The 16825-nt window shown below is 30.9% G+C and overlaps 1 protein-coding gene across 7 annotated transcripts in view; it reads right to left on the bottom strand.

Moving 5' to 3' along the window:
- Window positions 1-16825, bottom strand: part of LOC122505416 (TLD domain-containing protein 2) — a 582826-nt gene that overhangs the window by 111961 nt on the left and 454040 nt on the right. For all 7 annotated transcript variants that reach the window (XM_043617017.1, XM_043617018.1, XM_043617016.1 and 4 more), the window contains one exon: window positions 8897-8985. In XM_043617017.1, coding sequence (XP_043472952.1) covers window positions 8897-8985 — 89 coding nt within the window. The remainder of the gene's footprint in view (window positions 1-8896; window positions 8986-16825) is intronic.

Here is a 16825-nt window from a genome sequence, read left to right as displayed (position 1 = left end):
TAGTAATTCATTTTTGTTATTATTTATAATAGGTTTTAATAGTTTTTCTATTAATAGTAGGTTTAATTTTTGTAGTTTTAATTTTCATAGTAGGTTTGTTTAAAATTAATAAATATTTTAACTAATATTTAAAAGAAAACACTTTTCTGTTATTAAAATGCACAAATAATTTGATACTTTTAGAAATGAATATTTAAAAAAAATAAATCAGGGCCCTACAAGGGATCATCCTATCTGGCCCTGATCAGGTTAGGCGTTTCGTCCCAGGTGTGGCACGGATCGGATTGCCTGATCAGGGCCATATTTACCCCTATCAGGGCCTGATCGGCGCCATACAAAAATTTCTGCACGGGGCAGTGTATATGTATATAAATGTCTAACTTGCCATTTGACCAAATCACAATTTTACACAGTCAGAAGGTTAAGTTCAGAAGGACTCAATCTGACAACAGTTTTGCTGTGAAAAATTTGTAAGATTTGGTCAAATGGCAAGTTAAGTATTTGGCTACCACTGCGTACACTGAGAAACTGGATAGTTAAACTTAAAGGGTTAGGTTTTGAGTGTTAAGCCTGATTCTCTGGATAGTTAACTTTTCCCTCCGAGTGAGTCTAATTAAGGTACTACTACACTTTAGAAGGCTCTTAAAAGACCAAACTTAAAAAAAAATTTTCTTAGGTCTTTTATTATAAATATTTAAAAAAACTTTTTTGCCTATAATTAATACATATTTGGAGAATAAAAATAATGGTTTGTTTTTAATTTTTATTTAATATCATAATCTGCAGACAGCATTCAGATTGAAACTCCAAAAAGTTAGTTGTCCAATTCCGGACAGTTTATCTTAAGATTGACAAATCGGAAACAAAAAATCCAAATTGCTTTTTAAAAAGGAAGGTGTCTTGCATAGAAATCTACGACCATTAATGAAAAATGGACTAAAATAAAAAAATAGCAGATGTTTCAATAATTTTTGTCAAAACACACTATGTTTTTTAGTATTTTTCTAGTCTGCAAAAATGTTTTTTTTAAATTTTTTTACCATTTTCTGGTAAATTCTCACACAGGACATGCTAACAAACAAAACGAGTTATTATTTATTAAAATCGGTTCAGTAGATTCAGAGATAAACTGACCGCAATTTGAAAAAACGTTTTTTTGAGAAAAACGTGTTTAAACTTATATGTATCGTTAGAGGCCATCCATAAATTACCTAAAATTTTTTTTCAAATTGAAACCCCACCATTTTTTTATGTCAGACACTGTGACATACATTAGCACCAATGTTTCTACTGGTCGTAACAAAATGCTGGACCCCACCATCCCCTTATTAAAGATTGACTTAATTTGTCAATGACTTTTTACATTAATTGAATATTTTTTGAAAAATTTACTTTTATTTTTCACAATTGGTTATAAATACTTTAGGAGGTGTTTTCTGAAGTCATAAGGAGTTAAAAAATACAATAAAAAAATAAAATTTTTTTAAATTCTAAAGTGTAGTAGTAGGGGAGAGTCTCCAGTTGTGAGACGGGTTTTATTTTTGACCCGTAAATTGTAAACGGGTAAACGAGATTGTAAATAAAATACACCGTTCGAAAGGTAACAGAAATACGCAACTTTTATTTAAAGAAAGTATAGTGTTTCGATGAACTCAAAAAATTTTACGATACATTTTCCGAGCACATCGCTTTTTTCAAAAAAAAAAAAAATGTCTCCAGTTGTGAGACACTCATTAAAAATTGCTAAAATTTAATAAGTTTGACATAAAACGTTATGTTTAGTAGAAATAATTAAATATATTAATAATATATATTATTATATACTAAATAATAATATTTATTCGCCAAAATATGATTATCAAATAAACACAATTAAATAGCTTCAACAAGAGCATTAAAATTGATTTCTTCTGAATCAATTGACTTTTTTCCACTTGACATGCCCAAAAATACTAGAAAAAAAATTAAAACAACATTTAAATAGTATACCTGCAAAGTCGTATTTTTTATGCTGCCCCGATGGGTGTTGACACCGTCTCACAACTAGTGATATGCTGTGTCTCACACCCAGAAATTGGCGCTATTTTGAAAAAGGAAAATTAAATTATTTTCAACCGTAAATTGGAACAATGCAATATTGCATCACAAAATATAAGGAAATCACTCAAAGAAAATGCATTACATTTACCTTTTCCAATTAATTAACTTGGAAAAAAAGTACTTTGCATTTATTGAAAAAACGCTTTTTAGTCGATTATCACACACAGTGTTGGTATTTAACAAAAACAGTTTATATATCCGCTTCGGCGTACACGAAAAAGTTGGCTCATATAAAAAGAAATGTTTTTATATAAACCAATCGGCTTTTTAATATTGCATGTTAAAAAAAATTGACTGTCTCACAACTGGAGACTCTCCCCTACCTTAATCATCGGAGTGTCTATATTTATCCCTCCGAGATTGTTACGAAAAACTTAACCTCAAATATAGTCTGTTTGTCTCTCCAGATAGTTAGTTGAATACTCCACTTTTCTCCGTGTATATAAAAATTAAAAATTTCAAAATAAATATAGATCCCATCGTTTGACCACAATCAGACAAGGCTTAAAAATTGTGAGAGCTAGTTTCATAGAAAAAATTTTGAAAAAAATTGATCGATACACACATTGTTAAAAATAAAATTTTATTAAAAAAATTTTCAATCGTAAATTATTAAAAAAAAAATTTTCATTTTTTTATTAAAAACTACGTGTGAAACAAAAATTTTTGTTAAAAGAACGTCCAACTTGATCATTTTTTGGCAGAGTTATAAGCATTTCAAACAAAAAAATTTACGTAAAAAACGTAATTTTTCAAAAATCTGTATCTCTTAAATCGCTTTATAAAAAAATTTGAAAAAAATCAAGGTAGCTCATTTCAACAAGCACTGAAAGAAAAAAAATATTTGAAAAAAATTTGAGATGCAAAAGCAAAATGATTTCCGACTTGGCGTGGAATGCCCCATATATATGGGCAATTCCACGTGAGATTTAATTCCGAATTAGCGTGGGCATATTATATATATATATATATATTATATATATGGGGCAAAATTTCTCAAGTGTACCAATGTCAAAATTGCAAGTTGTTGTATCGGGCTAATATTTTCACAGTATTTAGTACTATGTATGAGTACTTCAACCACCAAGTATTATGAAATTTTATAACAAATTGTAGAGGGGGGAGGGGGTTGAAGATTTTGGATAAGTATGAACAGTGAGTTTTCTAAAAAATCGTAGCTTCTATATAATAAAACAAAAAAAATTTTGACCTATATGTTTTTGGTAGGTTTTTTCCCGCTCTTTCAAATGGTGAAAATTTTTTTTTTAAATTTTTAAAATTTAACCCTTTTTTTTGAAAATTAAAAATTTTTTGGTTTTTTTTTTCAAGAAGGACCCTTTTTTTTTTCTTTTTTTTTGTACCAAAAGAAAGCTTAAGATGTGTACTTCCAATAACTAAAACGAAAAAAATGACGTTTTTTTTTGTTTTCGAATTATTAATTAATTAATTAATAAAAATTAATAAAAATTGAAATATTTTACAACAAAATAAAGTTAACGCAATTCTGAAGTTACTACTGTAAAGCACTACAAAATCCGCATTCAACGAGTCCAATATGAAATATTTTGAATAAATTGACGTTTTATAAATAAATATTTAAAAAAATTAATTAACAAATGAATATCATTTATAAAAATAAAGATAAAGTGTTAGTTTTTTTTACACAAATGTTTGTACAATTCTACTTTTAAAAAAATGTATTCCAGTTATTTGCAACAATTGTTTAAATAAAATATTCATCACCTTATGCGTGTGTTGCGCTGCATAACTATCTTCCCGGCTTAATATTATTTCACATTTTTTATAGAATATTTTTTTATTTTTTACATTTTTAATGTAAGAAAAGATGGTTTCTTTTTTACATTAATAATTTTTTATTATTTTAATATCAACAAGAAATTTTTACGTAATTCCTAATAAATTAATTACAAAATAATTTAATAATAATAAATAATATTAAAATAATAAAAAATTATTGATATAAAAAAGAAATAATCTTTTCTTACATCAAAAATGTAAAAAATAAAAAAATATTCTATAAAAAATGTGAAATAATATTAAGCCGGGAAGATAGTTATGCAGCGCAACACACGCATAAGGTGATGAATATTTTATTTAAACAATTGTTGCAAATAACTGGAATACATTTTTTTAAAAGTAGAATTGTATAAACATTTGTGTAAAAAAAAACTAACACTTTATCTTTATTTTTATAAATGATATTCATTTGTTAATTAATTTTTTTAAATATTTATTTAAAAAACGTCAATTTGTCCAAAATATTTCATATTGGACTCTTTGGATGCGGATTTTGTAGTGCTTTACAGTAGTAACTTCAGAATTGCGTTAACTTTATTTTGTTGCAATATATTTCAATTTTTATTAATTTTTAATAATTAATTAATTAATTATTCGAAAACAAAAAAAAACGTCATTTTTTTCGTTTTAGTTATTGAAAGTACACATCTTAAGCTTTCTTTTGGTACAAAAAAAAAGAAAAAAAAAGGGTCCTTCTTGAAAAAAAAATCAAAAAAATTTTAAATTTTAAAAAAAAGGGTTAAATTTTGAAAATTTAAAAAAAAAATTTTCACCATTTGAAAGAGCGGGAAAAAACCTACCAAAAACATATAGGTCAAAATTTTTTTTGTTTTATTATATAGAAGCTACGATTTTTTAGAAAACTCACTGTTCATACTTATCCAAAATCTTCAACCCCCTCCCCCCTCTACAATTTGTTATAAAATTTCATAATACTTGGTGGTTGAAGTACTCATACATAGTACTAAATACTGTGAAAATATTAGCCCGATACAACAACTTGCAATTTTGACATTGGTACACTTGAGAAATTTTGCCCCATATATATATATATATGGGTCAAAATAAGTGAAACCGGCCACTTGAAAAATTTTTATCTCCAATTTTCAAGTTATCTATGATTTTTAGTAGATATATGAGTACACTTTTTCCCCCTCCCAATGGGAAGTAAACGATTGGTTCAATAATGGGCCATGCTTGGCGAACTCCGTTCCATTATTGGAACATTAATGGCAACCATCATTGGACCACCAATGGTTTAAACTTGGGATGATCACGCTACTGCCAATGATCGGTAGCCAAGCATCGGGCCAATATTAGTTGCCAAGGAATTGCCAAGGAAACAAAATCGATTTTCAAAAGCTTGATTTTTTATTAGCAGCCAACAAAAAACCAAGGTTTTGAAAATTTATTTTTTTAAATTATTAATTAAAATTTATTTTTAAAAAATATATTTTTCAAAAATTTATTTTAAAAAAATATATTTTTCAAAAATATATATTTTTTTAAATTAATAGAACATATTAATTTAATTTTTCACCTCTGGTAAAACAAAGGTGAAAGACTGATAAAAATTCCCTCACCGTATCTCACAGTGGAGGGATAACTGTGAATGTCTTTGCGAGAGAGGAGCAGGTACTTATAGAGCCAGTGAAACAGGTCACAAGCGAGAAGAAATCACTAGCATGCACTCTGGCGGCGCTTGTCGGAACTGTTTTCTGGCGCGCATGCATATCCTGACATTATCGACACAGCGCTTGGCAACCAACGTTGCGCCACTTCCGACAAGCGCCGCCAGAGTGCATGCTAGTGATTTCTTCTCGCTTGTGACCTGTTTCACTGGCTCTATATAAGTACCTGCTCCTCTCTCGCAAAGACATTCACAGTTATCCCTCCACTGTAAAATATAAAGTGAGGGAATTTATCAGTCTTTCATCTTTGTTTTACCAGAGGTGACAAATTAAATTAATATGTTCTATTAATTTAAAAAAATATATATTTTTAAAAAATATATTTTTTTTAAATAAATTTTTGAAAAATATATTTTTTAAAAATAAATTTTAATTAATAATTAAAAAAAATCAATTTTCAAAACCTTGGTTTTTTGTTGGCTGCCAATAAAAAATCAAGCTTTTGAAAATCGATTTTGTTTCCTTGGCAATTCCTTGGCAACTAATATTGGCCCGATGCTTGGCTACCGATCATTGGCAGTAGCGTGATCATCCCAAGTTTAAACCATTGGTGGTCCAATGATGGTTGCCAATTGTTTTGCCAAGAAAAAACCATTGGGTACCAAGCATGGCCCATTATTGAACCAATCGTTAACATTGGCAACTTCCCGTTAGGCTAAAATATTTTTCAAAAAAAAAATTTATTTTTGAAGTAATTAGGTATTGAAGTTTTAGGTCATTTTATTTTCTTTTTATTATTACTTTGAAACAAATAAAGATAATTAAGTAATTTTTTTTTTTTTTAAAGCTTAAAGTCTATACTTTAAAGATGAAATAAAGCGATTGCTAAAAAATGAAAATTTATAATTGTTATTAACAATTCTTTTAAACAATTGCAAATTGAAGAATGTTCTCAATGTTTTTGAAAGATTAAATTACGATATATTCCCAGGTGCGAATTTAGGTTGGCCGCCAGAGTTTGAAGGTTGGCCCAAGGTTGGCCTAACTTTGGCAAGCAAAGTTTTGGTTGCCAGAGTTTGCCCAACTTTGGCAAGTACTTGTGCCCACAGTTGGCCCGACTTTGCAAGCCAACCATTAAATGCAGAGTTTAACCAACCGTCGGGCCAACTTTGGCGACAAAGGTTGGCACAACTTATCCAAACGTAGTTTAAAAGACTTTCAGTTTCGGTTGGCCGAACTCTGGGCCACGGTTGGCCCAACGGTTGGCAAAACTATGTGAAACACAGTTTAATTGACTTACATTATTTTGGTTGGCCGAACTCTGGGCCACGGTTGGCCCGACGGTTGGCAAAACTATGTGAAACGCAGTTTAATTGACTTAAACTTTCTTGGTTGGCCGAACTCTGGGCCACGGTTGGCCCAACGGTTGGCAAAACTCTGTGAAACGCAGTTTAATTGACTTGATTTTTCTTGGTTGGCCGAACTCTGGGCAACGGTTGGCCCAACGGTTGGCAAAACTCTAGAAACGCAGTTTAAATGACTTAAACTTTCTTGGTCGGCCGAACTTTGGGCCACGGTTGGCCCGACGGTGGGCAAAACTTTGTGAAACGCAGTTTAATTGACTTGATTTTTCTTGGTTGGCCGAACTCTGGGCCACGGTTGGCCCAACGGTTGGCAAAACTCTAGAAACGCAGTTTAAATGACTTAAACTTTCTTGGTCGGCCGAACTTTGGGCCACGGTTGGCCCGACGGTGGGCAAAACTTTGTGAAACGCAGTTTAATTGACTTGATTTTTCTTGGTTGGCCGAACTCTGGGCCACGGTTGGCCCAACGGTTGGCAAAACTTTGTCAAATGCGGTTTAAATGACTTAAACTTTCTTGGTTGGCCGAACTCTGGGCCACGGTTGGCCCGACTGTTGCAGCTTTAATATACATTTTGCGTTATGCACTCCCATGTGAGCGTAGCGTAGTGGTCAGTGTATAAGTCTTCGGTGCGTTAGGTTAGGGGTTCGATCCCAGCGAGCGATAGATATTTTCGAAAATGTATGTATGAGATTGTGTGTAATAATAATAGGTAAAGGTTATATCTGATGTTCCCGCTAATAATAACCTGTTAATTGTTTAAATAATTTAGTTTTTTAATAATTTTTTACCTTTGGCTGTTGAAGTTGGCCAAACTTTGAAAATTGTGGTTGGCCCAACTTACGCATCTAAAGTTGTGCCAACTTTGGCGTCAGTCTTTGGACCAACCATTGAAATGTATAGTTGGCACAACATATGCATTGTAAGTTGGGCCAACTTCCTTATGAGTTGTCGGGCCAACCATCGTCGCCATTAGACGGTTGCCGTTATCATCTGTATGGTTGGCCCAACCTCTGGCACGAGAAGTTGGACCGACTTTGTAAAAGTTGGCCCAACTATGGGCCGACCAAAAAATCGCACCTGGGTTAATGCGCAAAACTATAAGGATTCATTTAAAAAAAAGAAAAATGAGTAACCTCCAATATTATAGAAATTGTGTAGATTTTTCTGCCAAAATGCAGGCCAAAATCGATTTTTAATCTTAAAAATCCGCTTGAAAGCGTGAAGTTTCTAACAAAACAAAATGTGTTAAATGAGTTTTAAAATATTTTCAAAAATCACTTGCAAGCATCACAGTGGGATTTTTTTTACATTTAACTTTTTAAAACTGTTTACAGCGTAGACCCTTTTATTTAAAACAAAGAACACTTGAATATATTAAAAATTATACGCTGTAGACAGTTTTAGAAAGTTAATTGTAAAAAAATCCCACTGTGATGCTTGCAATTGATTTTTGAAAATATTTTAAAACTCATTTAACACATCAGGCCCATTTCGGGACTTTTTGGAAAATCTTCTCTATATTATAAGGTACAAAAAAATAAAAAAAAAATAAAAAAAAATTCAGCCCAAAGTTAAAAAAAATTAATTTGTTTATAAAAAAAAATTTTTTTCAATAAAAAATTTAAAAAAAAATTTTTTGTTTACATTTCTTAAAAGTCGAAAGAAAACTAAAACTTTCATTCTTTGACAACTTTTTCCTAAACTCAATATTTTCGGACTTATAAGCTACTGAATATAGGTCTACAATTAAAAGTCCAAATTTTCGAAAATTCATAACTCGAAAATTTGGACAATTAAACATAAATAAAAAAATACGTATCTGTTTTTTTTTCGATACAAAATAGAAAAAAAATATTTTTGACCGATTTTAAGAGGTTGACTTAAATCTCACGTGGAATTGCCCATACATATGAGAGAGAGAGAGAGAGAGTTTTATTGAATATGCAAAATGATGAAAAAATTTCAAATTACAAATTACTCACCGTATAAGCAGTTGTGCTAATGGGTTGTGATACTCGGCCATGTTTCTTTTCTTGAGCAGAAGAACTATCTTTGCTATCATTATCGGAATCTGAAAAAAATATATTAAAAATTATTTGACAAAGTTAGTAAAAAATTTGTACAAATGTGGGAATTTGTGATGTCCAAGGTTGCTTTTGATATTGATTTTGAAAAAAAAAATTATTTTCAATGGAAACTGTAGACCTTTCTATTATGCCACAAAACGTAAACCGCTTTCAAAAAATATTTTTTGCAAAAAATAAGCATTCAAGTGCTATACATTCTCAGTATCTTGGCATGTCCCAATGTGAAAATAAATGTTTATTAACCTAAATAAATATTGTTTAAATGCAAATTTACACTTGGATAACAATTTTAAGTACAGTTGTAGTTTACAAAGATTTAAATAATTGTTACATTACTTTATATGTTACCTGGTCTATGAAAAGGGACCTTACGTGTCAAAAAATCATTTTTTACTTTTTTGTTGATTCGGATGGAGTTTGAAACGGTCTTTAAGATGGTGAAAACCAAAAAGTCATAAGTAAGTTGATTAGAAGTTTCTTAAAATTTTTTTTAAAGTCAAAAGAAACAAGAGTAGAAATACGAAAAAACTGATTTTTTTGTTATTATACAAATTAAAATAACGAAGACGATAATTTTTTATTATTTAGAAAATTTGACAGTTTTTTTGACAACTGTCAACAGTTAAAATTCAAATTTGATATCATATTCGTAATCAGCGACCTCAAAAACCTTAATACTGTCTTTTTTTATAAAAAACGATCACTTTTTAGAGAAGTTGACAGCTGTCAACTGTCAAATTGTCAATTTAACATTATATTCGTAATTAGCGGCCACGAAAACCCTTACAAACATGTGTCACTTATTTATACTTTTTGTTGCTATTTAGAAAACTTAGATTATTTTTTATGTGTTTGGGGAGTTTGTTATTAATTTATATAAACAATTATTTAAAAATTTTTTTCATTACTTGTATGTTTATTATTTTGATACTGTGATCCACGGTGAAGAAAATAAGCCTAACTCGATTAAAAAATATTAATATTTTAAAAAAAGTTATAAGAGTTTTTCTAAGTTAAACTTGAACTGCTGTTTTCTCGAAAACTTGTTTTCGCACGTAAAGTCCCTTTTCATAGACCAGGTCACATATTTTATTTAAAACTACATAAACTATATTTGTAAAGAGACACTTGTATAGCCAGGTTATGTAGGCTAAAGACGGGTGTATAAACAAATAAATAATAAAAATAATAATATTTTATTTAAAAACTATTATCTTGAATGCTGTTCCTCTAATTCATTCTTAGTTTTCCTGGCATCATAAAAACGTTAAAATTGTTAAGAATTTTCATTCCAACTAACTCACCATTTTAACAGTGCTTAATAAAAGCAAACTAAATATGATATCACATGCATTGTACTTAAGGGGACATTCCAGTTCAAAATGTCAAAAAAATCGGTCTTTTTTGTTTTTAATTTCGGATTTCTTATAGTGTCAAGAATACTCTCCTAAAATATTATTGCAAAATTCGAAGTAAAACAAAAGTTATACATCCTTATTCTTCGCCATGTCAAAGATGTTTTTGTATGCGGATAAGCAATCGAATAATTTAAATGTTTTCTCATTTGCATTTTTTAAAAAAGACAAACAAAAATGTATTTGGTGTTGCTGATCACAAATTAGATATCAAATTTTCAAAATTCAAAATGGTGGATCCAATATGGCGGAAAAGAAAATTTTTTTATTTTTATTTTTTTTCGTTTAATTTTTTTTTCGTCCACCATATTGCATCCGCCATTTTTAAATTTGAAAAAATGATGTCATATTCGTAATCAGCGACCTTAAACTTCCCCCGTAACGATTTTCAAGCAAATCCAATGATTTAAAAAAAAAATGTCCGGCATATTGGATCCGACATTTTGAATTTTAAAAATCTGATTCCATATTCGTAATTAGCGACCTCAAAAACCCCCGAGTAACGATTTTCAAGCAAATCCGATGATTTTAAAAAAAAAAATTTCGAAACTTATGAACAAAAACTTTAAATGCGTTTTTCTCAAAATGTCTTTTTTTGATCTGGTAAGAGTGATATCTCGAGTTCTTCTGAAGCGATTTTAAAAATCAAACGGCTTTTGATTCAGCGTCATCATGCCTATAAGTGGAACCTCAAAAACTGGAAAATTTCCAACTCCGTCTTTTCTTAAGAGAAATTCTGAATAAAAACACCTTTTTTTTGCATATTTTGGGGACAAGGACTCTAAAAAAAAGGGGGAAGAAAATTCCACTTTTTTGAGGTTCCACACCTAAAGAAATATCTAACGAAGAGAATGTCACTTCGTTTTTGGTTTTATCTGTTTTAGAAATTTTTTTTTATGCTTAGGGACTTTTGGGAAATCTGCCTACAGATACCTTGGATTCCGCACTCCAAGGTTATGTGGGGTTGGTCCAATGAAACAAAAGGAAATATTAAAAAAATCGGACAAGTGCGAGTTTCACTCGCATTAAGATCGAGGGTTCCGTACACCAAAATAAAACTCATTGTTTATAAAAAAATTATTTCAAAAATTCTTACAAAATTTGAAAAAAATAATTAAAAAAATAGTAATATATTTTTTTAAATTTCGAATAAATATTTTTATTATTTTATTTTATTAATAAATCTTTATATTTTTTCTTTTATAGTACTTATCTTCGCCAAACGCATTCTCTTTATTTTTTCTATAATTTGCACTTGAAAAAGAATATACAAGCTGAATCTTAACTCACCAGGTTTAAAATTATAAAAGTTAAAGTAGGGACAGTATAATTTTTTCGAAAAATTCAAATTCTTGCCCTTCAATTTCGCAAATAACTCCGCCAATCGGGTTCGCTATATTTTTCCTGTAATCTGCACTTGAAACTAAAGATCCCTACCGAATTTCAGCTCATAAGGTTGAGATTTGCAAAAGTTAAGGGGGGACAGGGTCATTTTTAGCATTTTTTTCGAAAAAATTGAATTTCTTTCCCTCCTAGTTCGCAAATATGTCCGTCACAGTAAAAAGTAAATCTTAATTTAAGAGCTGCCTTAAATTCAACACTGTCTGCTATAATGTTAAATGATACGAAAAACGTGCGTAAATTCAACATTGACTGTCTTAAAAATGTTGCATCTTAATTTAAGGCAGCTTTCGTGCCTTAAAATAAGATTTTCTTTTTACTGTGGTCAATCGGGTTCGCTATATTTTTCCTGTAATCTGCACTTAAAACTGAAGATCCCTGCCGAATTTCAACTCACCAGGTTGAGATTTGTAAAAGTTAAGGGGGGGGGCAGGGTCATTTTTTGCAATTTTTTCAAAAAAATTAAATTTCTTTCCCTCCTAGTTCCCAAATATCTTCACCAATCAGGTTCGTTATATTTTTCCTGTAATCTGCACTTAAAACTGAAGATCCCTACCGAATTTCAGCTCATGAAGTTAAGATTTGTAAAAGTTAAAGGGGGGGACAGGGTAATTTTTTAAATTTTTTGTAAAAATTGATTTTCTTTCCCTCCTACTTCGCAAATATGTCCGTCAATCCGGATCGCTATATTTTTCCTGTAATCTGCACTTAAAACTGAAGATCCCTACCGAATTTCAGCTCACTAGGTTGAGATTTGTAAAAGTTAAGGGGGGGGACAGGGTCATTTTTAGCATTTTTTTCGAAAAAATTGAATTTCCTTCCCTCCTAGTTCGCAAATATGTTTTTCAATCGGGTTCGCTATATTTTTCCTGTAATCTGCACTTAAAACTGAAGATCCCTGCCGAATTTCAACTCACCAGGTTGAGATTTGTAGAAGTTAGGGGGGGGACAGCCCATTTTGCGTGGCTGGGACGGACACACGAGTGATTTCATAAGGGTTCCGTCAGTACACCTATGGTGTACGGAACCCTAAAAAGGTAAATAAATAAATGTTATAATAAATTTAATAAACTGGCGACCTACTACCAGCCCGACCCACTAAAACCCGTAACTCTTCTTCTGGAGCCCTTTACCCTCCCTCGGAACTGTTGTAAGATTTTAGCCTTCGAGGGTGGCGCTCCAACTCTGTCGCTAATGCGACCTTCTCCCTTTCTCTGCGGTCCTCCTGCGTCCGTAGTTAAAAAAAAATAATTAAAACTATTACAAAGTCCAAGCGGAATTCACAGCACAACAATAATAAAAAAAACAAATTTTTTAAGAAGTGTAAAAAGTCAAAAGATAAAATTGTAAACGGATATAAAAAAGAAAAGAAAAAAAAGTAAACACTTATATAATGTTGAAAAGATAAAACTGTATAAAGACGAATAAAAAACACAAAACAAATTTAAAATGTATAAGGACAAATAAATCACAAAATAAATTAATAAAAAACAAACAAATTAAAAGCTGTTTAAATCACGCTTTTTGGCGGCCGTCGAGATCCTTCCTTGACATAACCGAGGTTACGAAGTTCTCGACTCGCTCCTTTTAATACTTCTTATTTGCTTTTAGTTCTTGCGAGAGTCTTCTTCGCCTCCTCAAGGGCCGTCCTGAAGACTCCGCATCCTCCGCTGCCTGCAATATGGGTGGTTGACACCTTATTGCCAAACTTTTCCTTGCATAAAAAGCAACTTGGGCTCTTCTTACAGTTGGAGAACCTGTGACCGGTTTCACCGCACTTAAAGCACGCAGCCGATCTGTCTACCTTCTGGCATTTCGCTCCAATATGACCGTATCCCAAGCATCGATGACACCGGACGACCATTACTCTTTTTTCAATTGGGCAACACATAAAACCAATTTTTACGTGTCCCAATTTCTCCAACCTGTTCGCCTCTTCCGGGTTGGTGACTACAACCGCGAGCTTCATCCCTCGGCGGTTGGGTCCTAAGACCGTCACTTTCCTGCATCCTGGCTTTCCTATCGCTTCCGACAATACTTGTTGCACCTCGGCTTCTTGGGTAAGGCAATCCAACCCGAGTAAAAAAATAGTACGGCCTATGTATTTACTACGTAGTGTTTGTGTAGGATTAAAATAGGTCTCCTATGTAGGCCAACTTATGTACATTTTATGTAGAGTGTATGTCGAGTTTCCTATGAAGGCCTGTAAGATGTAGTATCTATATAGGATATACGTAGGCCTTTCTATAGTCAATTGATGTAGACCTCTCGATGTAGTGTCGACATAGATTTTGTGTAGACATATCTATGTAGGTCTACAATTGCTGAATCTATGTAGGATCTACATCGACATTCCTATGTCTAACAGATATAGGTCACCCAACGTAGTATTGGGGTGATATTTGGGTAGGTCTTTCTATGTAGGCCTACAATTTCTGAATCTATGTAGGATCTACATAGGCATTCTTATGTCTGACAGATATAGGTCACCCAACGTAGTATTGAGGTAAGTTTTGGGTAAGTCTTTCTATGTATATGAAATTTATGTAGGATCTACATTAGTATTTGTACTTAGGAAAGATATAGGCCACCCAACATAATGTCGAGGTAAGTTTTGAATAGGCTTTTCTATGTAGGCATTTAATTTTTGAATCTAGGTAGGATCTTCATCTGCATTCATATGTAGGAAATATACAGGACAACCGACGTAATATCGAGATAAGTTATGAGCAGGCCTTTCTATATGTAGGTCTACAGATGTAATATTTATAATATATATAGGATATACAAAGACTTTTAAATAAAAAGAATGATTAAAAATAAAATAAAACAAGCTATTTGTCTGTTAATGAAAGATACTTTTATCCTAAATTTTATTACAAAATTTTGACTGTCAAAAAGTTAGAAATATGTTTATAACTAGATCAGCATTATATTATATTATATTATTCTAAAAATTTTAATTTATTTAAAAATAACTATAAGTTTTTATAAAATAATTATTTATCAAAAATCATTCATACTTAGAAATGTAATATAAGATCGTATAAGTTTTTCTTTTACACTGTTTATATATTAGGACGACATGACAGGACGGCGGACAGCTATCAAATTTTGTAAACCATTTTTGAACAAAGATTATTGCAGTAGTATTAGGCTTATGTGAGTCAGTTTTCTCTGGCTCTATGATTTCCATTTTAGTCTTAATCGATCAAGCAAAGAATAAAAATTACATGCATCTTCCAAGTGCGAATTTAATAAAAGCAGAAGTTAAAATATAATATTGTTTCTTATTCTATTTTATACCTTTAATCCTAATAATAACAATTATATTGTAAACAATTAAAAAATTAAGTTTGTTAATTTTATTGTAAATGGTAAATATTTTTTCTCTAAAGGCAAAAATATAAAATATTTCAAGTATTTTCTTATTTTCAAGAGTTTGACACATCTGGTTTATTTTGGTTGACCATCTCTAAGGGTTCCTCATTGTAAGAGGGTCTCTTTATAGCTTTTCCAGTTATCTTTTTTTTTATAGATTTACTTAGACAAAAACTTAGAAATTTTTCAGATTGAAATATACAGAGCAAATGTTAAGAAACTTCAAATATTTTCTGTAAAATCTTTTTCCGAAGGTCTTTCGAGCGTCAGTTGCTCTTTAGCATTCGTTTGAAAGAGTCTAAAACCGCATGTGATAAAATTATTTTGAAGTTAATATTTTGTTGTGAAGTAAGTTTTTTCGCGAATTGTTATATTAAAATGGATATTTTTAAGTGAACAATTTGTTGTAAAGTGAATTGTTTAAGTGTTCTTGTGTTATAAAAAGTTTTAAAGGACTGATATATATTTTAATTATATTTTGTGAAAATTATTAATTTCATTTATTCAATAAATTAAAATAATGTATGTGTCTGAAATAATTATAATTAAATTAAATATAATAACTACTTATATAATTTGAATATCATGTCTTAATTTTATTCCGTAGTTTGTTTGTTTATTAGAACTACATTAATTAAATTCCCGCATGTAATGTTAATACCAAACTAGATTAAATATAAATCCTTACTTAATTTTTCTTGTAATTTAAATTATATAATTTTTACCAAGTGATAAATTCATAAGAATATAATTTCCTACTATTTGCAAAGAAAACATTGCAGTTTAAAATTTGCAGTTTAAAAATTACTATCTAATAAAATTATAAAATTTCAAATTTATTTATAATATAATTATATCTTGAGTGATTATAAATCTATGTAGAAAGTACTTATAAGCACTACATAGATCTTATAACAATTGGCCTACATAGACTATATTCAAAATTTCTATTTACATTCTACATAGTCAGGCCTATGTAAATATTACAGAAAAATACTACGTAGATTCTATATAGCGTGACCTACGTAGAACATATATACTTCTGCTACATGGGCTCTACATCTTCTGCCATACATAGATGTAGCCAAGCGTTTGTAGATCCTACATCATATGGCCTATGTACGACCTACAGTAAAACTGTCACGTAGGTTCTAGCATGTTGGGCCTACGTAAAATTTGAGGGGGCGAGCGTTACATTCTTACGTAGAACATACATTATGTGGCCAATGTAGGACCTACAGTAGAACTGATACGTAGGTTCTACCATGTTGGGCCTACGTAGAATTTGTCACGTCCAGCGTTACATTCTTACGTACATATTACGTAGGATTTGACTCGCAGGCCTATGTCGCCAGATAGGCCAACCAATATACACCCTACATACTGGCGATTTTAATTTTTATTCGGGAAATCACGGATCTCGAGTGTAACTCTTCGATCCAACGACTGCACCATACCCATGCTTCCAACCGCTTTGGTGACCTTAGCGGTGAAAGCGCCCTTGTCGGAGTCTCCTCTGATCTTAATCAGAAGGTCTTCCTTCTTTGTAGCTTTTGCTGCTACTATCGCCGCCATTTTGAAATAAAAATGAAAATTTTTTTTTACAAATTCTTAAATAAATTATTTA

The sequence above is a fragment of the Leptopilina heterotoma genome, unplaced genomic scaffold, assembly GCF_015476425.1.
Source record: "Leptopilina heterotoma isolate Lh14 unplaced genomic scaffold, ASM1547642v1 Lhet_358, whole genome shotgun sequence".
NCBI classification, from domain to species: domain Eukaryota; kingdom Metazoa; phylum Arthropoda; class Insecta; order Hymenoptera; family Figitidae; genus Leptopilina; species Leptopilina heterotoma.
Note: the sequence above shows the minus strand (reverse complement) of the source record. Positions and strands in the feature narration are given on the sequence as shown.